This window comes from Rhinolophus sinicus, chromosome 7 (genome assembly GCF_057876585.1).
Source record: "Rhinolophus sinicus isolate RSI-liver-muscle chromosome 7, RSI-T2T, whole genome shotgun sequence".
Classification (NCBI taxonomy): Eukaryota; Metazoa; Chordata; class Mammalia; order Chiroptera; family Rhinolophidae; genus Rhinolophus; species Rhinolophus sinicus.
Window position 1 is genome coordinate 48614094 of NC_142507.1, and position 24763 is coordinate 48638856.

General features: G+C 49.6%; 1 protein-coding gene across 2 annotated transcripts; it reads left to right on the forward strand.

Annotated features, from left to right (window-relative positions):
• The first annotated feature begins 4 nt into the window (after positions 1 to 4).
• On the forward strand, positions 5 to 19515 carry TENT5C (terminal nucleotidyltransferase 5C). 2 transcript variants are annotated; one of them, XM_074318378.2, is made up of 3 exons: positions 5 to 136; positions 1783 to 1906; positions 13911 to 19515. In XM_074318378.2, the coding sequence occupies exon 3, from the start codon at positions 13937 to 13939 to the stop codon at positions 15110 to 15112; it is 1176 nt and encodes a 391-aa protein (XP_074174479.1). In that variant the 5' UTR covers positions 5 to 136; positions 1783 to 1906; positions 13911 to 13936; the 3' UTR covers positions 15113 to 19515. The 2 variants fall into 2 exon arrangements, with proteins under 2 accessions (XP_074174479.1, XP_019586161.1); XM_019730602.3 differs by lacking the exon at positions 1783 to 1906 and having other exon boundaries at positions 25 to 136.
• The last annotated feature ends 5248 nt before the right edge of the window (positions 19516 to 24763 follow it).

Sequence of the window (24763 nt, forward strand, 5' to 3'; positions counted from 1 at the left end):
GGGTATAAGAGCGAAGGGGGCGGCGGCAGGCGGCTCACTCAGTGCCGCTGCCTGGGGGCTGCAGTGACCGCGCCGCTCCAGCTGGGGCTGCCCACGCCAAAGACCTGCCGCTGTCGCCTCCTTTTCCGCCACCCAGGTGAGTCCAGGGCCCCCTGTCGCACAGGTGCGAGGATTCGGCCGCCCCAGAGAACCACGTACCCTGCCCTCGGGGGTCTGTCCCAGGCGAGCTGAGCTCAGGTCCTAGCCGAGCCCGGTGGGGACGCGGGGGCGGGAGGGGAGGTGGGGACAGGTGCCGGGACCCGGTACTCCCTTCCCCTGAAGCTCCCGCGACGACAGCTCCCCCTCCACTCCCTGCCCCCGTGGGCCAGAAGGCGCTCCGAGAGGGAGCTGCAACTTTCCAGAGACTTCGGCCGGGGTTTGGCAAACTTCAGCGAGTTCCTGTTCCGCGCGTTCCCGGGGCGGCGGGGCGGCCGCAGAGTGCGTGATGGGGACACTGGGCTCCTGCCAGGTGTCCGCCGGCGCCCCGCTCCCCTCCCTCCCCTGCGGTGTCTCGGGCTCGCACCTGCGCTCGCACCCGCGCTCCCACCCGCGCTCCCACCCGCGCTCCCAGCCTGGCCCGCCCGCGAATTCGCTGCGGCGGTTTCGGGAGGCGCAGTTGCAGGGGCAGCGGTCAGGGGCTGGTATCAGGACGGGGAGGAGAGGGCGCTAGGGCCGGGGTTTCGAGGAGAGGGCAGAGATCCCTAACTTTCTTGGACTCGCCCCAGACTGGGGACACCGTGAGCAGCCAAGTGATCCCAGTGAGTGGCTTGTGCGCTGCGCTTCTCTCGGCAACTTCTCGGGAATACGGTGTCTGCGACCTGGTCCCTCCCCTTTGAGAAATGAAACTTGTTTACCGGGTAGACGCAAAGCCATGACAGTCAGTTGGCTCGGCTAGCGGTGCCGTGGGTGGCTCCGAGGCGCCGCGGCCCCGGGAGGTGTCGCAGCCCCGATCCCTAAGGTGGAACAAGAGTCGGAGGAGGGCGAAGACCCTGACGGGCACAAACTGACAGCCTGGACACCTAAACACAGAACGCCGGCGGGCGATAAAAAACAAAAAAACAAACAAAAAAACTGCGCTTCCTCCAAGTTAGCGGGGTTCTTTGGAAAAACGCCTGGCGACTTTTTCTGGAGAAGGAGAGTTGACCCATGCTGTTCACTAGAAGCGACTGTCCTGGCTGGACCCCGAGGGAGGGGTCAGCCGAGTCCCCTTCCCCTCTCCTGTGGGTCCAGAGCTCGGCTTTCTGCAAGGGCTGCCCAAATCCTTAAGTAGGGACCTGCTGCCTTTTTAACTTGTTTTTTTTTTTTAAATGGCGTTATCACATACAAACCACTAACTGAGCGCTTAAAGTGCACCTACTCCTGTGAGGGTTTATGAAGACTATGTAATCATTTGTATTGTGGCAGTTGGTATTCGGGATATTTGGTAGGTGGGTCAGGAACCTGAACCTCCCCAGGAAATGAAGTTAAGGCGATTAAATCCTCCTGAAGTAGACTCATGGCTTGGCCCAGCTGCCCTCCAAGACCGGAATGAGAGGGGCCATTGTTGGGTACACTAACCATTCAACGTGTGTGATTTGGCAAGGAAGCAAGGTGAGGGTGGGAGGAACCCTTTACCAAGAATTCTGCTGAGTCTTAAATCCCCAGAAGTACTATTGGCAGGGCCAGACCCGCACCTGAGACCCGGCCCGTGTCAAGGGGTTGGGGTGGGGTCTGGAGAATGCTGACTTTTCTCTTCGCTTTCAGGGAAGCAGTCTGAGCTGTTCCAGCACGAATTCTGTCCTTTGCTGTTGTTGTTTGTGAAGATGGAAAACTTAATATCTTTGGAGTCAAGCTTTTACTTGAGATAACTGAAACTTTATGTCTTAAGGTATACTCGTATCTTTAGAATACGTTTATTCTCAATAAGGGGTTTTTAGAAAGAAAGTTTGGGTGTATATTGTATAGAATTGGTTCAGGTAGCTGTGGGGAGAGTCCCAGAATATCCTGTTTTGTCTGCCAGGTTTCTAAATCGTTACCCAAAACAGAGGTCCCTGATTTCATCAGGGACGTCAGTGTGTGTACAGAGAGCTAATACCCACACTTGATGTCGAGTTTTTTCCACAATACCGACCTTGTAGCCAGAGCTTAAGTTGGGGCAGCTCTGAAGGGATAGGTGGGGCCCTTGGCTTGTTTGTCAGCAACGTGAAAGTGATTTAGCTGAGCTCCCGAGGCCCCCCTACTTAGTTCCTCTGCCATCCTGTGAGTACAGAGGAGCAGCGCCCAATCCCATCCTGACTTGTAGCCGCTCTCGCCTCGCATCTCCTGAGAGTGCCCCTCTCAGCCTCCATCCCCAGTGTTCAAGGCTGGAGCAGATTGTGCTCCAGGGTACAGAGAGGTCCTCTTGCTTTTGAAAGTTCAGGGAACTGCCTGGCAATAAAGATAACTGAGCGGGGACTGTACTGCCCTTGTTCTCCTGGTGCCAGTAACCAGACACACTGGATACAAATTGAGAAAATGACCTTTGTGTAACTGCCCAAGTAAGTAGTACCTGGTTTTCATCTTTGATGTATTGTGTGCAAGGGGTCAGTTAAGAATGACAATCCAAAGCCTTGAGAGGAGGCGGTAAACCTTTCTTTGTGTTACTGAAAGAAGTTGGGGAAGCCAAGACTGGTTTTGTGAGTTAAACTTGGGTTGTCTTTGGGTTTCGTGGTCTCATACTGGACTGTATCTGTTGCTTTGTAGGGGTGTGTGTGAAGGACAGGTAGTGCAGAGTCTGAGGTGTTACTTGGAATAAAACATTACTCCTCTGGTTTGATAAGGTTCATTATTTTGTGTGTGCATAGTCACAGAGGTGAACAAGGCAATATAGAAAAGTGCGTTCTGCCAGCTTGGTGTTTTGCCTGGGTCATGTTAGATTGGCATAAGCTGTATTATGGGGGAGCAGGCACCTCTGTGTTTAAAGAGTGTTCAGGCCACTTGGGTACAGCACTGGTGTTGACCTCTTGAGATGCTTCCAGGACTTCTGGGCTCAGACTTTTTTATCCTTGCACGATTCGGAAGCTTCTATTTGGAATTTAAATGGTGTAGAGGAAACATCTTTGTATAACCCAGCTGTGTAAGAAATAGCCTTAGGAGTTGTTTAAAATGAATAGATTTTGTACAGCCAGACCCCATAGCCTGTCCTAGCCTTGTTTGCAGAACTTCTTGGGACAACAGGAGAAAACTAATAAACAATGGCTGATGGTCAGCAACTCTCTGTGTAGGCTGTTTGCAGGCTGTTTTCAGTCTTGGAGCCTTTTGGGGTCTTGGTCACTAAACTGCCTAAAGTGTTTCTTAGGTAAGTGATGGAGCTGGTCAGTAGTTCAGTGCTTCCTAGGTGGCCTTGTGCTGAGGGGAAAAGGGGATGGTGTGTGCAAAGGCCAGTGGGCATGCTCTGGAGCTGGCTCAGCCTCTCACTGTCCTTTAGGCTCTCAGCTTTCTCTTGCCCGTCTTAGCCACCGGCATGTGAGCCCCAGGAAGGCAGGGATCTGTGCTCACTGCGGAACCCCCAGCACCTAGAGCAGGGCCTGCCACGCAGAAGGTGCTCCTGGTAACTGGATACCTGGTTGCTGGCATCTGCCTGCCATCCCTCTCAAAGAGGGGGGCTGCTTTAAATAGGTGTCTTCCTGGTGGGCCAGGGGGCTGCAGCCTTTTGGAGCAAAAGCTCCTAGCCTACAAGGCAGGGTGGCTTCTGGGCCTTTCTCTAAATGGGGGCCTCCGGGGTGTTTCTTTGGAGCTGAGGGCCAGTGGCCACTAATTGGCCAGCAGCTGAAACCCCTTAAGCTGTTGACCTGCTTCCTGCAAGTGTCTCCTGTGCTGCCCATCCCCCAACACCCGCCTGGCAGGGCTCGCTCAGCCTCTCTCTCACCACAGGCTCACAGCGGTGGCCAGTTCTGCTGATTCTCTGTCTTTTTAATTTTTTGTTTCCCATGCCATCACTGACCTGGTTAGGGCCCTACAGACAGCAACTCGATGAGAGCAGTAACCAGCTCCTGTCCCCGCCCCTGGCCAATCCTAGTCCTCAGTGCCTGGAACACCAGCTTCACAACTCAGGGGAACTGCCAACCCCCGAGAGGCTGAGAGGCTGAGCGTCTTAGCAGGACCTGTACCTTTCTGACCTTCTGTTTATTCTTGACGTCTTGTGGAGGAGTCTTCCCAACTGCCCTGCCGTGCCTCACAGAACACCTACTCAAATATTTGAACAAATTAATGCCATTCCTTCCGTACCATCCTTCAGTCCATTTTCGGTCCCTTCTCAGGGGCTTGTGATCATACCCTGTCTGAGGACCCCCATATCCCGTACCCCGCCTCTACAGTACTTCTGTACAGTTCTGCCTTGTTTTCTAGGTTGTTGTTTCTTTTTCTTCAAATTTTGTCTTCAATTGGATGAGCACAGAAAGTCCCCTCCTGTCTCCATGTTAGCTCCCTATAAACACTTTTTGAGAAGAGAGTTTTCCACGGATCGTCCACTGTTCCACCCCATCATGTCGCCATGAGCTTCTCTGACTGTGCTTAGCCCTTAGGAAGATGGGAGAAGGGCAGCCCTGCACCTCCCCTGGCTGGCCACCCCTTACTCCCAAACACATCCTGTTTATTTGTCCCTGACCTGTGCTTACGATAGTGAAGCGGTGGGCATTAGGACCACGGTAGCCAGCCAACTCTGCGTGCTCTTGGTCAGTCCTGGCATTCCTGTAGAGTGGCTGTGAGGCAGCTGCACTGTGCAGGAAGGACCCTGGTGCAGCGGCAGAGCTGGGGTGGGTGCTAAGCCTCGGGTGGTGGGGCTGGGCAGCAGCTGTGCTGCTGTCTCCGGGGCCCAGGCCCTTTCTCTCTACCTCTTCCCTGCTCCGAGGCTGCCTTGGCTGTCACAACACCTGGGTTCTGGCCCTAGAAGCACCTTTACCTCTTCAGGCGTCAGTTTCCTCATTGTCATAAGGACAGTAGCCCAGCGCGCTCCAATAAAAACAGGAGAGTCACATTTAAGTTTCTTTTAGTCGCATTAAAACATGAACAGGTGAAAATAATTTTATTAATTTAACTCATCGTAGTAAATATTTTACTTTGTAATCCATATAAAATTTTTTATTTTTCCTCGTACCAAGTCCTCTAAACCCAGCGTATATCTTGCATGCACAGAACATCTCGATTTGGACTTGCTGTATTTCTAGTGCTTACAGCCACGTGAGGCTTGGGGACGCGACAGGGCAGCGCGGGTCTGACCATCAATAAAAGTGTTTGACTCACACATTCGATTCTCCGTGTGTGGGAGGCAGGTGTTAACTGCACAAGTTATGGAAGAGGAGTGTCGGCTGGGGTATAAACTCTGCAGGGGCAGAGATCTTTGTCTCTTGCTTTCCGATGGCCCCTAAGCTCATAACAGCACTGGGTGCATAGTAGGCACTCAGATATTTGAAGGAGTGAAAGGAAATTCAGTCGCCGTGGCCGACTTCCTGATAACCATTCACGCTGTGAGTCAGACCTGACCCTGGAACAACAGGACGTTTGATGTCTGATCCCTTGCGTGTTTTTGTTTTGTTACAGTTTCGTAGAGAATCAGCATAAGGTGATAGAATTTCAAAAAACGGTAGATTAAATCTGGCAGATGACAAGGAGTCCAACCATTTTCAATAATTAAAACATATTGACAAGCAAAATATGAAAAGGCAAGAGGGAAATCACTTTGAAGTAAGATGTACCTGAGATGGCTAGTGACCGCACGTGGCGTGGGCCCTGCTGATTTCATGATAATCCTCTTAGTGAGCCACAGTCAGGGCTCGCATGGCACCACACGTGTGGGAACACCGCAGACCAGGTGGCTCGGCCACCTCAGGCGCACTGGGTGCAGACAGGTGCCATCTTATAGTTCTGCCCCTTCACTTGAATCCCACCCCTCCAGCCTGAGGGACCAGCCTGGTGGTGTTTCACTCAGGCTGCTGCCGTGCTCAGACCTGGAGGTCAGGTACCTGCTCCACAAATGTTAACTCCGCAGCGTCTGTGCAGAATGAAAGCCTGGATGGAACTGGCTGCGTACTTAGCGTCCTCACTGAAGTGGAGGCCAGGCTTAGACATGTGTGAGTGAGTGTGTGTGTGTGTGTGTGTGTGTGTGTGTGTCTCAAGGATGAGAAATGCTGCTTTGGAGCAGCTAAGAGTTGTTGTGCCTTTCCTGAGAAGGCCCAGGGATGCTTCCCGTGATGAGGCAGGACTTAGTAGACTGAGGCCCTCATCTGGACAGCACACAAGTGTGCAGAAGCTGTAAGCAGGAGAGTTCAGTGGTAAAGGAGCCTGTGGAAGCAACCTGTGGGAAAACCTGGAGGCCGTCAGCCCTTAAACCCTGTGGATGGTATGTAACCTTAGTCTTCCTTGCAGGAAGCGGTCTCCTCCTAGGACCCATGTTGTCTTTCCCAGTCCACTCAGTCTCTGAAACAGTAGGGCCGGCTCTGGAGGTCTCTTTGAATGAGTTCAGACCAGTAACATCTCTGATTTAGAAAGAGGCATTTGGCAGGAGGGAGGGGGCACCCTGTACCAACGAGGATTATTTCCTGTTCAAGTTGTGTAGCTGGCACTTAACAATGCTGACCCCTTGGGGGGGTGGAATTAAGGCTCCTCTGCTTAACTTCCGTCTAAAGATGACTGTTTTGACCTTGTTAATATTGACATTTGCGATGGTTTCAGCATATTCCTGTCATGTAAGCACTTGAAAACTTTTGTGGTGTCCCTGTTATGCTGTGTGGGCCAGTGTTTTGATTCTGTGTCATGCTGTTGTGTAGCCCCAGTGTTATCTCTCCAGCCACACTTGCTGACGCCTCCTATTTTGAAAGACGGGATGAGCTTTCTGTTTGGAGTCTTCTTGGGGCGGGTGTCTGTGGACAGCCCACTCAGTGATAACCGTTCAGACCGTATGTTGACATCAGTGGGGAAGGGAGAGCATGGGGGGGGGCCCTCAAACTCAAAACGCCTGGGGCAAATTGAGGCAGCACAGGTCCAGCTTTGGCCAGGGACCCCCCTCTTCCTTGAGAAGCATCCCAGGGGCTGTGGGAATCCAACCAAGTTTTTTGGCTCCGGTCAACACCCACGTTAAATGGCTGAGAGGATGCTGATAAACCTGAGAAAAATAGATGGAGAGCCGAATGTGGTCAAGAGCGCAGAGTGAGAAAAGACCCTCTGCGGGGGCTTTGTTGTGTCACTGACTTAGAAATGTTTTCTCTGGGCACAGCTTTGTGGCATGCGACCGCTGTTTGTTTGAGTAGAGGTAGAATGTGTTTGTGGGTGTTTGCGTGGGGAACTGTAAATGTCACTTCTTGGGAAAAGTAAACACAGTACCTTACCTTGTCCTTTTAAAAAACGAGGCATTATTTTATCTGGTTCTATTGCTTTGGGCCGTCTACTAGTCTAAACTTTTATTCCATGTGTAATACACACAGGTGTGTGCCTCAGTTATCAGTGACTTTTTAACGTGTTTGGGGGCAGTGGAGAAGTCCCCAGAATGTCGCCGCCGCCCTCGTGGTGGGGCCTAGGCCCTGGTGAGGGGGCTGGCAGCCAGCAGACAAAAGGCTTCCTCAGGCTGCCCCTGGTCCTAGATAACTTCAAGCCATCACCCCTCTAGGAATTCAAGGAGTAAGGGAGGATTTCTCTTCAGAAGGCTAACTCCACCTTGACCTTGGTTTTCCTCCTTTCGGCCCACTTATCTGCTGCTGTGTATATCAAGCCCACGGTCATTTAAAGCGCCTGGCTCTTTTCTCAAGGACAAAGGCATGTCAAGGGTCAAACTGGACGCAGGTGGGAAAAGTGGCAGGTGTCTGGTCCCCGGGTTCCACATGCACGGATGGGTCTGTCTGTGCCGGGCTGTTTGTATTTCCAGTTCGGTTCCGGCTCTCCTTCCTGCGCTAGCCCGCCGGGTCCTGGCCGCTTCTTGCAAATGTACCTACCTTCTCTCTACAGCTCCAGTTGGGTTACCAGTTTCCTGGACCTGATAAAGTGGCCCCCTTGTCTGCAGGACGTGTCCCGTTCTTTTGCTTTATCAATAGATGGACACTCCTGACCTTCCAGCCATCAGAGTGAACCCTAGCAGTTGTTCCTTTATTCTCTGAACAGAACCGTGTGCCTTAGTTGCCCAGATAAAGATCAGCCCGTTCCTAAAATCTCCCTCTTGTGCCATTTGTTCCCCCTCTTAATGCTGGTCCAGCAAGCTGACTGTCCCAGCTCCTTTCACTCCTGGATTCTCTCTTCCTTCCGGATGGGATTTCTCTAAAATCGCCACAGCCTTGCAACCTCACCCTGCAACTTGGAGCTCCCTCAGGAGAGGACCCTAGGCCTTGTCTCCCAGCCATTGTTCCTTTAAAACAAACATTAGGAAAACTATTAGCGTTTTTCTACTTAATTGTCTTCAGTGCTGGTGGCTCTGCCAGGCAGCCTACACCCCCCAAATCCGTGATAGTTTTGAAGGAGAGCATTTGTGTACTGACAGTTGTTAGATAGTTTAGTTCTACATGCTTCTTTCTGCCTTGCCTGCATCTCCTGCCTTCTGGCCTTTCCCCACTCGGGGAGCCTTAGCCCGTCTGGCCAACTTCTTTCCCTCCAGCTTATAAAAACCTTCACATCCCCCGCCTTTCCTTCCTCTTACTGCCATCCGCGTCCTACACCTGCCTGAGCAAGTACCTTGTCTTCAGCGCCCTCCCCGCTCCCCAACATCACACCTGCGTATCCACCTCCAGGAGCCTCTTGCATCCCATTTCTGCCACTTCCCAGTGGTGCATCCCTGGAGGTCCTCTTGGTTCCCCTGTTTTCTCATCTATAAAGGAGGTGTCACCATATCTCCCTGAGGAGCGTTGTTGGAAGAGTCAAATGCGTTTATCCAGAGGAAGCCCTTACAGCCCCCCGTCTCGCTGCCTATTCGGGATGTTGTCAGATAGGGTTTCGAGGCTCCTAGTAGGGTACTTGGCTAAACACCCCGTCACATTTGGTGTCCCCTGACCGTGGCTGTGGCCACACAAAGAGCCCCATCTCTCGGTACCTACCTGAGTGTCCGAAGAAGAAGAATTAACCCTGTGGGGAAAGGATGTGGGTAGGATTAGTACGTTTATGTGATGACACAGCTGGTATGCAGCCCCACTGAGAAATGGGACATCCCCGACGGTGACAATGGCCAGTGAATTGTCTTCTCTGGCCCCTCTTTGAGGGGCACCTCTAAGCCACCTTGGTGTCCTTGAAGGTGACCACTTACTGTCCTTTGCTCACCTGGAGTCCACACTACAGCAGGCAGTGGAGGATGATTGAAGCTTTGCTGGCACAGTGTGAATGGTGGGGGGCGGGGGCAGATAAGGTACCACAGGTACGTGGCTCCCAGAAGGTTGCTCTTTCCCTTTTTGGGTAGGACCAGTAACATCCCTTATTTTAGAAAAGATCACTTTAGTAGCAGGGAGAACTGGTGGAAGTTGTCGCCAGTTCCAAGATTCAGAACACTGACTGCGGAGTTGAGGGACTGAGGTCAACTCACTTAATCTTGATCCTTCTTCCTCAATTTGTGAAAAGGGGACAGTTGTAGCCCCTTCAGAGTGCTTGTGAGAACGGAATGGGAATTGATGTGAGGCGGCTCATACGATACGCGCTTTCATTTGCTTTGACACACACATCGGCACCTTCATTTTTCAGGGGAAAAAACGAAACAGGCCCAGTGTGTGGCTCTCATTCCCTCAACCACCTAAGGGAAGAGGTGGGAGAGGATTTTATGGGTTTCGCCATCCATTTTCACTTCTGCTTAAATTCTTCAGGCTTTTTTTTTAATTAAACTTTATTGGGGGCGACAATGGTTAGTAAAGTTACATAGGTTTCAGGGGTACAATTCTGTAATACATTCTCTATGTATCACATTGTGTGTTCACCACCCAGAGTCAGTTTAAGGCTTGGAGGAGAAGCTTCTAAATGTTTTTGAGTTGGGCACATGGATATGGGGATTGTGGGGAAGGATAGGAAAGGAAATGAACGAATTACATAAGGTAGCCAACAAGTAGAAGGCTTCTAGGGGAAAGCTGTTAGAACACAACTCATAAAATTTTAACTCCTTTCAACTAACATATGTATAGGTTCTAACTTCCAAAGGGGATAAAATAAATTTGTCTTCTGTCTCCCAACCTAGATGTGATATCTGGTGTAGGTTGAACTACTGTGTATGTGCCCAGACGTGTTCATAATTGTCCAAGCATAGACTCGTGCTTTTACACAGTTTTGCACTTGCTTTTCTGTTAATAAATCTTGAGCATTTCACGTTGGTACACATGGAGCTGCCACCATTCTTTTGGACAACTGCATTCATCTGTATGCTGCCATATACATGCATCGTGTCATTTATCCATCTCCTGATGACTACTTGTAGCTTTATAAATAATTCTCTGATACTTGCAAGTACACCCGTAGGATAAAACCCACAGTCGATTTCCTAGAAGTAAAAGTGCTATGTCCAAGGGTACGTCCACTGAGAACTGAGAGTGCCACATGGTTCTCCAGAGAGAACCCATGGGCAGTGTACCCCAGGTGACTGCTTGTGGAGCCTTCCCATCTGAGAGGTCAAAGAATAGCTGGAAGTTTTCATTTGCCCATCCCTTAAGGAAGGTTGACTGTGTTATGCAGCTGAGCCACTGTTCCCATCCTCTGACCCTTCTTTTATTGGGTTCTAGTTTTCAGACCTGTGGGAGCTCATTGTTCATTATGACAGTGAGCACTTTGCCTCATATTACATATGTTTTCCTTTGTCTTCTCACTTCTTTATGTCGTTTTTTTTTACCATGTAGATATTTTAATTTTTATGAAGACAAAAGTATCGATTTTTCAGTAACTTTTATGTTTTATGAGGTTTAGAAAGGACTGACTACCTTCTCTCTGTAAGTGTACATAAATTCCATGTTTTTTACTAATACTCTTAGGGTTTCATCTTTTACACGTCAGTCTTTGAATCATCCATCTAGATCTTAGTTTGGCAGAAGACAAGGAGCCACTTTTAGTGATTCAGTTTTTAAAATCCAGATGTCTCCATTTTTTCCCTTTACTATCGTGAAACGTCTCCTTTAGTGTATACTTAATCCCCTTATGTATTAGATTTTATTCCTCGGTTTTAAAAATTCTGTTCCATCAATTTGTCTGCTTTTTGTGCCAATACGGCACTGCTTCAATTTAGTATGACTTCATACTATCTCTTACAGGGCTAATATACATCATTCCTATTTTTCGTAAGTTTGCTGGCTATTTCTGCCCCTCCTCTGATGGGACCCTTACAAATTCTCAGTCTAAACCAGATTCTAACTTTGAATCTACTCCAAGTTCAGAGATTTAAAAATATAGGGAAATCCTCACGCCTGTGTACTTCCTCTCCGCCCTACCAGAGAAGGAGTGATAACTTTCATCTCGGATCCTCACTGCTCTAAGAACCACTGTTCTAAGGTGGGAATAATCCTGACTTGAACGCTAGACCAGTTCTTTTTTAAATCAATTCCTTAAAAAGAAAGGCATGAGTCAAAAGTCGTTCCTCCAATTCTTCTCCTCTGCAACACTATTGAGGTTTTCCCTGGAGATTTTCTTAAAGTTAATTGTTCCTTGTAGTCCAAGTACAGATTGAATTGTCCCCCTTCCTCCTCCTCACCCCCCATTTGCTGTGACGTCTTCTGCCTGTATCAGAAACGTGAGCCTTGGAAGCATAGTCACAAGGAATACACAGGGCAAAAGCAAGGTGTATTTTTATAGGTAGGTCAACATGCCTGACCCAAATCCATGTCACCAAATCAGAGTTTAACAGTGGCTCAAAAAAAAAAAAAAACAAACTACAGCCATACCTTTCTGTAATCCTTTGAATGTCCTTGTGTCGTGCCCTATATAATAGACACGAGTGTACTGTATTCTCACCATAAAAGGGGCCACAAAGAACCAAGTGTCCACAGAACGCAGTAAAAAGAAAGCTCGACGGTCCCAAATCTGACTCGAAGCCAAATACCAGCCACAATAAACACTAAGTATTTCATCACGAATTCTGCCTGGCGTCCTGAGTTCAGGAGTGCTTTGGTAGGATGAGCTAGGTAGCCTAGGGCTTTCTAACATTGTCCAAACAGGTTTGAAGGGAAGCTTTTATCTTCCCCCTGGCAACTATTTTTCTGTAGCAAGCAGATGAACGTTTATTCCTGGACTGGTCTTCCTGGAACCCAACCTTCCCATTGCCAGCCAAGCAGGTTCAGTTCTTTAAAGAACCGACATGCTGGTAGGAGCCTGTGACTGGCTTGAGAGGGGCACGATGGTCAGACCTTGGCTGCATGCTGTCTCTGCCCCTCAATTCCCGCCGAGAGATCGTGTTGCCTTTCAGTCGGCTTGTGTCCCCTCGCCATAAGTGAAGTCTTTGTGCCTTTGTGCTCACCCCAATCAGAGGACACTGCTTCCTTCTACCTTCCTATTGCACTTTCTCTCTACTGCACACTGCCTTGTATTGATGCGCTGTGTTCTCACCCACCTTCTTAATGGCTCCTGGAACTTGCATCTCATTGCATCCAGTGGCGTCCTGACACTGACAAGCAGAGCGCTATAGATAAGGCAAGGGCCCAGCCTGACACCAAGGCAAGACTGAAAATCCAAGTTGGAACCCCAGGACACCATATGCTGGACGTGCATTCAAAAGCAGCCACTTCCAAACTGAAACCTCAGAAGTCATTGGGCTGTCATTTTGTGTGTCCAACAAGTCAGAAAGGTGAAGGGGGTGAGGAGACTATTTCCTTGCAGTGAAGTCTGACGGCAGCACCTTGGACCTTTTGTTTCGGTCTTACCTCTAACTAGCTAATATTTGACCCCTGTGGATCCATAGACACCTTGACTCTCTAATATATCACCATCTGCTTTTATATATTAGGATTTCCAGGAATGGCTTGCGTTTTGTTTTCTGAAAAGTATAGCTGGGTTGAAAATTACTTTGGTAACTTTGTGGCTCTAGCAGGTGAAGTACAAGAGGTGATGTTTTTCTCCTAGTTCTGCGTGCCAGCTTGCTTCTCCTTAGGTAGTATCAGGTACTATTTCAAAACACAGTTGAAAGGTCAAACATGCCTGCGGATGTTTCCCACATGCTGTGTGGGGCCCCGTTGCTGGGCAGGGCTGTTCCACTACATAGCTGACCTAACCCTTTGTGAGCCAGGAATTCGGTCGGTCCTTCAAACAGCTCCTTGGTCCTACCCCGCATACCAAGTGCTTGTTATAGGGTAGACTGCCCCGTAAAGGAAAAGGACATGGGGTTCTTGCTAACAGGACTTCAGGGTACTTGGTTCCAGCAGGACTGAACTGGGGTGGTTGTAGCCCAGAGTTGAGAATTCATCTATGCGTGGAGTGAGGGAAGTCTTTTCTTGTGGTTCCTGTGTTCTGTGTGTGGGTGTTGTGGCAGAGCTATCAACGGGTTGAAGGTGCAGTTAGGAAACCAACAGCAGGAGAGGGTCATTTCCATAGAAAACAAAGGAAATTAGCAAACCCTTTAGGCCCTCTACTGAGTAATGTTGTATTGAGTGTAATAAGTTTGCTTCCCTTCACACAAACGTGCACACTCCATCCCCCTGCCTCACGCAGACAAAACAGGTAGACAAACGCACATAAAACAAAGTCAGGAAGTTATCAAATTTTCAGTTGAGGGTGACTTTGTGTATTTTGTCCTTACTTCCTGCTGGCACTATTCTTGACGTATTTAACTCATTTAAGCCTCCCAGCAACACCCAGCAGTAGGTGCCATTTATGGCCGGTTTACAGGAAACTGTGCAGAGAAGAATCCGCCTCTTCTCTGAGTCCCTCAAGCTGCTTGGCCTTGTAAAGGTGAATCCTAACTCTGCTTCTCGCCCCCTCACTTTCAGTGTCCCTGGCAAGAACATCCGCCAAGATGGCAGAGGAGAGAAGCAGGACCGGGGACTGCACGTCCTTCAGCGTGCTCAACTGGGACCAGGTCAGCCGGCTGCATGATGTCCTGACCGACGTCGTCCCCATCCACGGGCGAGGCAACTTTCCAACCTTGGAGATAACCCTGAAGGACATCGTCCAGACCGTCCGCAGCCGGCTGGAGGAGGCCGGCATCAACGTGCAGGATGTCCGGCTGAATGGCTCTGCCGCCGGCCACGTCTTGGTCAAAGACAACGGCTTGGGTTGCAAAGACCTGGATCTGATCTTTCACGTGGCTCTTCCCACCGAGGTAGAATTTCAGCTGGTCCGAGATGTGGTTCTGTGCTCCCTCCTGAACTTCCTGCCGGAGGGGGTGAGCAAGCTGAAAATCAGCCCGGTGACTCTGAAGGAGGCCTACGTGCAGAAGCTGGTGAAGGTCTGCACGGACACTGACCGCTGGAGCCTGATCTCCCTCTCCAACAAGAACGGGAGGAACGTGGAGCTGAAGTTTGTCGACTCCATCCGGCGGCAGTTTGAGTTCAGCGTGGACTCTTTTCAGATCATCCTGGACTCGCTGCTCTTTTTCTATGACTGCTCCGGCAGCCCCATCTCCGAGCACCTCCACCCCACAGTGATCGGCGAGAGCGTGTACGGGGACTTCGAGGAAGCCTTCGACCACCTGCAGAACAGACTGATCGCCACCAAGAACCCCGAAGAGATTCGGGGCGGCGGGCTGCTCAAGTACAGCAACCTCCTCGTGCGGGACTTCAGGCCCGCGGACCAGGAAGAAATCAAAACTCTGGAGCGTTACATGTGCTCCAGGTTCTTCATCGACTTCCCGGACATCCTGGAACAGCAGAGGAAGTTGGAGACCTACCTTCAGAACCACTTTGCCGAGGAAGAGAGGAGCAAGTACGATTACCTCATGATCCTCCGCAGGGTGGTGAACGAGAGCACCGTGTGCCTGATGGGGCACGAGCGGAGACAGACCCTGAACCTTATCTCCCTCCTGGCTCTGCGTGTGCTCGCAGAACAAAACATCATCCCCAGTGCCACCAACGTCACCTGTTACTACCAGCCAGCGCCGTACGTCAGTGACGGCAATTTCAACAACTACTACGTGGCCCAACCCCCCGTCACCTACAGCCAGCCGTATCCTACCTGGCTGCCCTGTAACTAACCTTGAGACCTGAGGGTTTCCTTCCACAGTGGGGACCCCACTAGGGCAAGGGCTCTCAGCTAGGGGAGCCTCCTTCTAGATGTAGGTGTTGTGTGGCTTTTAAAGGGGAACTCAGCTCTGATTCTGCTTTTTTGTTTCTTTGTGCACCCATTGGAATGGGTCTACAGTATATCATGAGCCAACCCTAAAGGGACCCATTAGTCCTGTGCCCCTTGGGAAAATGCTATAGGAAGTGTGACCTACCCACATCGTTCCAAGATAGACACTAACATGTCATGTCCCAAACATCAGCCCAGGGGGCCTTGAGCTCTGTGCAGGAGTTGAGGTTAGGAAAGCGCTCAGGCAGCGCGTGTGGAGTGACGTGCTTTTCGTCTTCCCTTGAGCCTGGAGTCGGTGCTGTTGGCTCCCACTTGGGATTCTCCTTAGTTACGCGGAAGTTGTGCTGACAGTCTGTTTGCTCGCATCCATTTCAGTCAGGCAGAAAGTGGTCAACGTGAGGTTGCTCCTGCAACTTAGCTTTTGTTCAAGGGACGACATTGCTTATGTTTGTTTATTCCCTGTCAGCAGAGTTGAGGATTTCTTTCATCAGGAAACCAAAGCCAGTAGCTGGAGAATTGAGGTCTGGTCGCAAGTGGTTTATGGTGTAGATGCTGTGCCATCATGAGGAATTGTGTGAGCTATTGCTGAGAAAACATACACACACACACCAAAAAAAAAAAAAACAACGAAAAGAAAAAAACAAAAAAAAAAACAGACCTTTTCTTGAAATGTAACTTGAAAAAAAATAATAAAATGTGGAACATAATGTTAAAATAGAACTGTGGTGGGGGTGGGGGTGGGGGTGATTGTAAATAGGAAACATGAATGTTCAATTTTTTTTTTTCTTTAAGGAATTCTTATCGAATGACACTTCTTTTTTTCCTCTTCAGCTCATCACTTTCATTTTGTTCTTCCTAAGACTAAGGATTGTGCTGAGTCTAGAGTCACGGCAGTGACTGACGTGTGAGGGTCTTCCCATGTTTTAATTGGAAACCCGTTTTGGTCCCATTCCAAGTACGGCAAGCTGTTTTCCTGGAGTACTTTGGCTGATTTTTTGTGTGTGTGTGTGTGGTTTTTTTTTCCCCCCAAAAGTAGCAATTTTCTCCTCCAGGTTTTTTATTTTTTATTTTTCTTGACAGCCAATGAATTCAGGAATTTCAGTAGAGCTGAGTGACCTGTGGAATGATCTGTGCTTAACATGGCTTTAGAATGGAACCTGCTGCCCCCGAGCTGTGTGTGAGGTAGAGGGTTAGTGTCCCTTCAGGCCTGTGTGTACATCAGTGGTGCTGAGGCCCCTTGGAGTGATGGATTCCAGTGTATTTAGGGAAGAAGTGAGTGAATGGAGAGGAATCTTCCTTATTCTGGTAGATTTGACCATACTTGTTTATATTCTGCACTTTAGAAGAAAAACAGTGTTAATCTCTAGTCTAAAGCAAGCTTAGTAAACAGGAGAGTCCTAGGCTGTCCCACTAGATTAAATAAGGGATTTTGTGTTTTGAAACTTTTTTGTGGGCTGTCTTAGAAAGCATCACTTTAGGGTGTCAAGGGCAGAGAAACTCTATATTGCCAGCCAGCTTGGTTTCTTAAGGGGGATTTAATCAAACCCAGGCTCCTGATTTTAAATTTCTCCTGTGGCCATAAATCCCCCAAGCCCTGAGTGATTGCTTTCTCCTTGCTTTAAGCAATGAAGGTGCCTTAATGCAGAAATGCTTCATAGAAAACAAGTGGTTTACCTTTTTCTAAAGATTGCATTGCAGGTTTTAGCTACAGTGTGATATCTTGGTCCTCTTCAGAACAGATGGGGCATGACTGACCCCCAAGGCTTAGCTCGTATCCAGGTTGTGCTGTCATAGGTAAATTGAAGCCACTTAGTGTAACTGGCTCCTGTTTCCCTGTGAGCCAGTGACATTTGAATTCATTGGCTTTTGAGTCAAAGCCAGTTCCACATGGGTGTGTGTCGGGGGCTGCTTCAGTGTTAAAGGGGGGGCAAGGAAGAACCAAATCCCAACTTTAAAAATGATGTGGTCTTCCGCGACCTTAAAAGACTCCCGTGTGGTCCAATGGCAACATGTTTGCACAAAAGTGACAGATCTGTTGAACCAAAGCTTTGAAATGTGATGAAACTGCCAAGGAAAGCACTTGCTAACAGAAATCAAGTCAGCATTGCACCTACCAGAAGGCTTGGGGTTCAGGGTCATAAAGCTCCCAATGAAGATAGGATCAGGTCCGCATCAAGTAATTAAATTTCCAGTTTGACCTTGGAGTTCTTTCTGCTTATTTTTTCCCCCCTATCTGGTATTAGTTCTTTGAGGATGGAAGCACAGAAGTTGCTAGACATTCCCCCCCCCCCCCCCATGGTTCTTTACGCCATTTGCATGGTGGCCCAGCTTGTTAGAATCCCTGCTCTCTGCCTGAAGTGCTCGCTCAGCCCGGCTATTTTCGAGTTGGAGAGTCAACGTGTGTTCTGGTACCACCAGGGTAAAAAGCTGCACTGAACCAAAGCTGCGCTTTTGAAACACCACCCTGGTCTAGTGGTGTCTCCACTTACTCCACAAACCTTTTGCCTGCCTCAGAATAGACCAGGTAACCTTGAATTTCAGGTGTCTGGAAATTCTAGCTGAAACCTGCCTTTCACGCTGCTCACACAAGCACCAGGCTCTCTGTGAACTTGCACTGAGTCCGGTGGTTCCTCTTTTCTGTGTGTTGAGTAACATGAAACTTGGCAGTGGCCAAGGGCACTGACGTTCAAGTGCAAGTTCTAATGTACATTTAAGCAGTCTCCTGTGCTCCAGGGTTCTGCACAGTTTTCTGATGCTTTCTGCAAGTATGCAGCTTGTTAGCCAAGCCTGCTTCTCAGAAGCAGGTTGAGCAGCAGGGAGAGTAAAGCAAGTACCCTTTCCCCTTGTGTTGGCAGAAGGGTACACACTGCATTCCTGGCCCCGAGCTTCAGTCTCACCCTTAAATCTTACCTTGGCAGTAAGACGCTAATCCTCACTCAATAACTAAACTCTGTCTCCCTAACACCTTCAAATCAGGGTTTTCTGCTGACTGCATGTGTGTTGTGTGGCCCAGGATGAGTGAGTAGGAGAGATGCTGGGTTCCTGATACATAGTAACAAATGTGGTTTGGCATTCAAGTTTTTCCCCCAGTTTGATTTTTCCCTGGGGATTTGAGTTAGTGAGCTCTGTGTATGAGCCTGTGGGGTTTTTTTTTTTTTCCTTTTTCCTTTTTTTTTTTTTTTTTGTGATGATGCATTAATAAGCAAATTGCTAAAGCCCCAAATCTGCTTGTCCTTCAGCGTCTCTGCTAGGCTAGCCTGAACCCCTTACATTCATGGTAGGTGAGGATTTTAACTCGATGCTTTCTTAACTTTGCGAAAGCAACGTCCTAACTTTCAGAATACCTCCTTTCTAGTTAACTTCCTGGTGCCGGTGCCTTGTTTTAGGGTGCAGCTAGATTGTGAGCTCAAATGTCCCCTTCCAGACAATAAATGATAGTTATCCAGTTGTGAGAAGGGACCCTGACGCTCATCATGGCCATTATTACTTCTGGGGTGTCTGACTGGGGCTCCACACCAGGGAGAACCCTTTGAGAGAATTCTGTAATGTGAAAGCCCTTCCAATTGCCAAGGTTAAATTCGTATCCTTAATCTGGCAGAGACCAGAATGAATGTCCCAGCTGACTCTGGAACATACTCCAATTCAGCCCATTACATTCAGAGGACCAAGGGAGGTGAATGTGTGTGTATGTGTGGGAGGGGGTTGGATGGGGAGGTGGGGGGTATATTTAAAAAGACCTGGCAAATTTTCAGGATTATTTTTGGAGACATCCAAGGTGAGGATCAGGAAAGAAAATGCTTTTTTTGTGAGTTCAGTTTTAAATCTTTAGCTATCACTTAAAAAAAAAGATAGGTTAAATGTCAACAAAAGAAAATGCTTGGAGTTTTGCCTGGGCTAGTGAGAGTTGGTGCAAATTGATGTGTGTGTTTGCATAGGAAGGTGAGAAGATGATCCACTAAAGAGGAAATCGTTAAATGTGTTTTTTTTTTAAAATGGATTAAAAAATAGCGGCTTTAGGAAAATTAAGAGTTTTTATCCATTAATTTCCAAATGACAATGGGTAAAAAGTAAGATACTCATTAGACTAAATTGGAAGCTTTTTTGTTGCTCTAGATTTGCACAGCCTTTGAGATAGTAATTTATTAGTGGTGCCTAAATGTGTGACGTTTCTTCTTTGGTGTAATGGTCACTGACCTTCTTATGCGATGCAAGAGAAATCACTTGTCAATGCAGGATGTGTTAGAAGTTGATGAAATGAAGCTTTGAGTTTGAGAAATAAAGATATATTAAAAAAAAAAAAAAAAACCCAAAACCTTGTCAGTTACGCTCACTTTTTTTGTGTCTCCTCAGGGGTGAACTTATTTTAGGTTCCAGAAAATGTGTTGCGTGGTGGTGGGTGGTCATCAAAAGTAACCTTAGCTACTTCTGTGGGGGGAAGAATGTGTGGTTCCCCTGTGTGGTTACCTCGGGGGCCATAATTCCCTTAATATTTGGACTCTCCTCAGGTGCCCGACTAATTGAAACCGAGCTTTGTTATTGACCAAGCCTCTTGGCTCATGCCCACATTTATTAGGTGGTGTAGTCTTGAAATCAGCTCTCACTGGCACCTTGTTAGGTTCAGTGCTAAAAGCTAGGTTCACCTGAGCTTGGCCCCAAACCCATTTCAATGAGAGAACCAGAATAACTTTATACTACTATCTACACTTCTCCCATGGTTTCTTCACATTTTAAAAGAAGTCTAGACATGGACAAGTGATATTTGCATGGTTGGTAGGTGTTTGGAGGGATAAAGAGATACTGCAGACCTCGCATGGTGACCAACTCGCTTCTTGACTCCTCTGACCCACGTCACAGCCCCTCTGCACCCCCAGCCCTGCCCCTGCCCCGGCCTATCTTCTATGCTGAATTTCTTTAACTCCTATTGTATTTTCTGTAACCATCATCAAAAAACATACGTCTTTGTGTAACCATCCTGTACCCCTTGGTCATTAGCCTGCTTGTTGCTTCTCCTTAAACCTTTCCATCCAAGAATGAGCATTGTCTGGAGTCTAGTATCCGTGCGGTCCTTGTAGCGCATCTCTTGGGTGTGCCTTACTCGGTGAGCCTTCCTCCTCGGAAGCCAGCCCGCACCATCTGTGTGGGGTCTTCACCCCTCCATCCTGGTGCTCTGTGTCCAGCTCAGCGGCACCTTCAGCCTGACGATGGGCCACCTCCGTTCTAGTCACCTCGCCTTGGCTGGACTTGGGATCTAGAACTGCTCATGAGGTTGGAGTGACAGTCTCTTCCCTCCGTGCTCCTAAGACTTGGACTCGATCGGAGAGCAGTGTTCCAGTCTCGGTGTGTTTGCCTGGGAGCCGGCTCCAGGTTTTCTTCCTCCTCATTGGCTCTGTGTCCCTGGAGTGTTCCCGGACTCTGCCTTGTTGCTGTTGCCTTCAGCACTTCCCTGGGCTGTTTCATGAGTCTTATCACTTGCCTCCCCTCCATTTTCCTTGAATCATCCGAGGGCTCTTTCTAAAACAGATGTGCCTATGCCCTCCCATCCATTCAAACCTGCCGAAGACCCTACTGTGCAAGGGTGGGTGTCAGACTTAGAAAGGTGAGGGGTCCGTCCCAGCTGGCCCCAGTCGGCCTTCCCAGCCCCACACGTGTCTACAAAGCTGGCCTTCCAGTTCCAGAGCACACAGCTCTCTGTACGCGCCCCCACTCCGCTCCCCACCGTGCGGTGAGCCTCTCAGAACAGCTGAGACATCACATCGTCTCCGGCTTTCCAGCCAACCGTCCCTCTCTGCTGTTTCTATTAGTGCGTTACTGGGTTGTATCAGTGCTTCACCTGGATTGGGAACACCTGTATGTTCCATTCCCCCCTGCCTGCCTCCCACACAACTGGCTATAGATTTGCTGCTTTGAATGTTGAACTCAGTGTTTTTGTCCCTGGAGGACTTGGGCTTGGGCCACTCGCAGCTGGGAGGTTAAATCCTGGATATTAACCCGGATGTGTTGTAATGCCTCATTCTTGTACTGAAGCATTTCAGGGCAGGCATTGTCCAGACCAATATTTACCTGCAGATCAATGTGTGTGGGAAGTGGCAAAGCTCAGTTCCCCAGAATGGGGAGTCACGTCCTGGACACTAATGCGACTGACCATGAGCTCTTGACCCTCTGGACAAGGTCAGTCCTTAGGATTGCAGGCTTCACCCTCGGCTGTATCCGTCCTAACCTCCCACCCACCGCGTACCCCTGACAGACTTAACTCCTGGTGTTTCAGTGGAACGTCTCCCTCGTCACCTCCGAGGATTCCTTCCTCAGCATCTCGGAAGTATACTTTCGATTCGTGGCAGGTTGTTTTTCTCCTTCACAAGTAGTGACTTGGGTGGGACAGTGACATACTTGGTTTTCCTTTGGGATTAATACCTCCAGGGAGATGTGCAGAGAATTGTGCACAGGGCTTGAGAGGCTTTACCAAACAACCTCTGGGATGAGCAAAGTCAGGGAGCGACAAGTCCCGGGTGGAGTGACAAGTCAGGGACATAGCAAGAAGCTGGATGGCACCATGCTGAGTACCTGGTCTACCTTCCACCTCTGCCCAAAAGCTGAGGGGGAACTGATGAGATCAGGTGACTCTCTACCCCAAATGACAGCAGCAGAGCTGGGCGCACAGGGCTGGCTCTTGCTTCCTGGCGCCACGCTTTCCCCTGTACCACAGGCCATGTGCTGTGCCTGGGGTAGGTGCTATGTAGAAGCAAAGAATTTGCTGGCCTGACAGGTGACCCTTCTGTCTCTCGGCCGCCGGACGGGTATCCCTCTCTTGAGCAGATTTCTGTGAGTGCTGGCAAAAGCTAGGGAACTTACCCGTATTGGGAGGCTCAGTTTCACACCTAGGGAGGTAATTCCTCACCTAGCTCACAGCAGCCTGGCCTACCTGTTCTGGCCAGGACTGCATTCCAGGTCTACCAACGCCAGGGCTTTTCATCAAATCAAATCACCATGCAGGCTGCCTTTGACTGTGGGAAGTGTCTTAAAAGTGGTCCCAGGGGAAGGCCTGAGAAGCAAGTCACCTTTTTTCAGATGCTCCCCTGGGAAGGAGGGGTATGAAGCTGCAATGTGTGTGTGGGTGGAGGTGGGGCGGAGCAGTAGGGGGCAGGCCACACAATGGTGACCTTTGCCAGACTCTCCTAAACAATTTTAATCCCTTCAATACCGGTAGTGTCTGAGCCTTTGTTCAAGGGATCTGTCGGAAGCTGAAGCCGCAAGAAAATGGAATGCCAGTGGCTCACATTTGACTAAGGCTTTAGGGTTTATCAAGTACACGTTACATGTATGTCGGCTTGTGGACCTCCGCAACCTGGAAGGTGGGTAGCAGTATTCCCACTCGACAGACAAGAGGCCAGAAGCTCCAAGCACTCCAGAGCTGCCCAAGGTCACATACCTGTGAGAGCACGTATGTGCCCACGACCTGAGTTCACGGCTGCGTTCTTCCCACTATTAGAACCCTGACGGCACTCTGTAACGTATACGTCCCCGTGCAGGTCTAATTGTCACGCCAGTTCGTTCCCTCTCAAGGGCCGAAGAGGTGTTGAGTTGCCTGGTAATGGATCTGCTTCCCCTTATACAGGAAAGAAATTCCTTGGACAGGCCAGCAGCCTTTTTCAGACAACCCTCCCTTTGTGATTCGGGTCTGGGCTGGGGCTGTGGGGGGCACCTCTGCAGGCTGGCTAACATGTTTGGGGGATATCACCGAGCGCCAAGGTCCCATGCTAAGCATTACCATTTAATCTCCCAACACCTCGGAGATAGGACGATGAAGTGTACAGAGGACACCCAGATGTCGCACAGCTGGCAGAGCCAGGACCGGGCTGTGGGGGGTTTTTCGCACTTCGGCCACATGTATTTTACAGGGTAGCATGTGGAAGAGGCACAGGAGAACAAATACCTGGCCTTTGAAGAGGAAAACGCGCATGCCTCCTGATGTATGGTTAGTAAATAGTAGTAAACAGAGGCGGAAGGGACTGATTCCGCTGATTAGTTAAAAACAAAAATGAAGCCGACGGACTAAGCTCACAGTGGGCGCCTCTCCTGGACTGAGGTTGGCATCCAATGTTAAATTAGAACTGGAATGGGAACAGCGTCCCTTTTATCCTGGAACAAGAAGTTACGTAACGGAGGGGTATGTACCTGCAAGCTGGAGAGACGGGAGAGGGAGTTAGGGGAGGTGGGAGGGGACAGTGCGGAAGGCAGGAGGCCAGCTCGTCCCCAGCTATGGAACCGTGAAACTGAGAAGGGAGGGGACACAAAACTAATAGCAAAACCCGAAGCAGTTCCTAGAGTCAAACACCTGTGGATTTTCATGTGCTAAGTATAGTTGAAGCTGGGTCATCTTATCCTTAAACAAACACTAGAGCTAAAAGGCTTTTTCGAAAAGGAATCTTTGCATTGGCTCATGGAAGCTGGAGGTTGGGAGGAGTGGCATTTGGGAAGTGAGTGATGCCTCCTGGCTCCTCTGCCCGCCCCCCTTGCTGTTTCAGGACCCCATGCAAAATGTCCCCTCTCTTAGGTCCACTTCATGGCCTCACGATCCCGGTGCCTTTGGTCCCATCCCCAAAGTGACGGATCAGTTTCCTTGGGTTTCACATGATCAGCATGAGATGGGAGGAGAGTTCCCCCCCCCCCCACGGCCCCCTTCCAGCCCTGGCAGCGGAGGCAGCCTTCCAGAGGCTTATTTTCCATCCCGCTTTAGATACTACTAAACGGAAAATGATTCTTTCTCTGCCTTTTGCATGTTGGCTGCTGCTGAATTGGGCACAGCCCCGATTTCAGAAAATGTCAGATCAGAGGCTTGATGCCACATAGTTCTGGGCTCCAGGGCCCTGTGGGTTATTTCTCCAGCCTCTTGCCTGAGCACCAGTATTGTACCCAGCAAGACTCAAGGGATTGGGGGTTGGGGAGGGAGGCACTGCAGAGGAACAGAGAGCCTGAGCCAGTGAGGAGAGCAGCTTTGGGGCGAGAGGTCTCAACGCAACAGGCCCCCCATTCCTGCGTGCCCCTAGCCCAGCGCCCCCCATCCCTGCATGCCCCTAGCCCAGCGCCCCCCATCCCTGCGTGCCCCTAGCCCAGCGCCCCCATCCCTGCATGCCCCTAGCCCAGCGCCCCCCATCCCTGCATGCCCCTAGCCCAGCGCCCCCCATCCCTGCGTGCTCCTAGCCCACCTAGCCTCATCACTTTGGGTTGCTGAGAATTCGAGAACGAGGTATTTGCAATAAAACCCCAAGCCCAGTGCCAGGTGCTCGTAGATGCCATCTGTTCCTTCACATCCTCTGCCTTCCAGGAGTTTATAATCTGCTAGGGACTCTACGAGAAACTAAGCGGTATTCAAAGCATCCAAATATGTGTGCCACAGATTCTTTGGCTCTGTTGGACATCAGGAAGCAAATCATAACACTAGCTACAATGGATTGAAATCTGCACAGCCACTTAAGGGTGTCCCCTGTCCTATCGCTAATAGTCACGCCAGCTCTGCCAGGTAAGTGGTAGGAGTCTCTCATCCCATCCCGCCTCC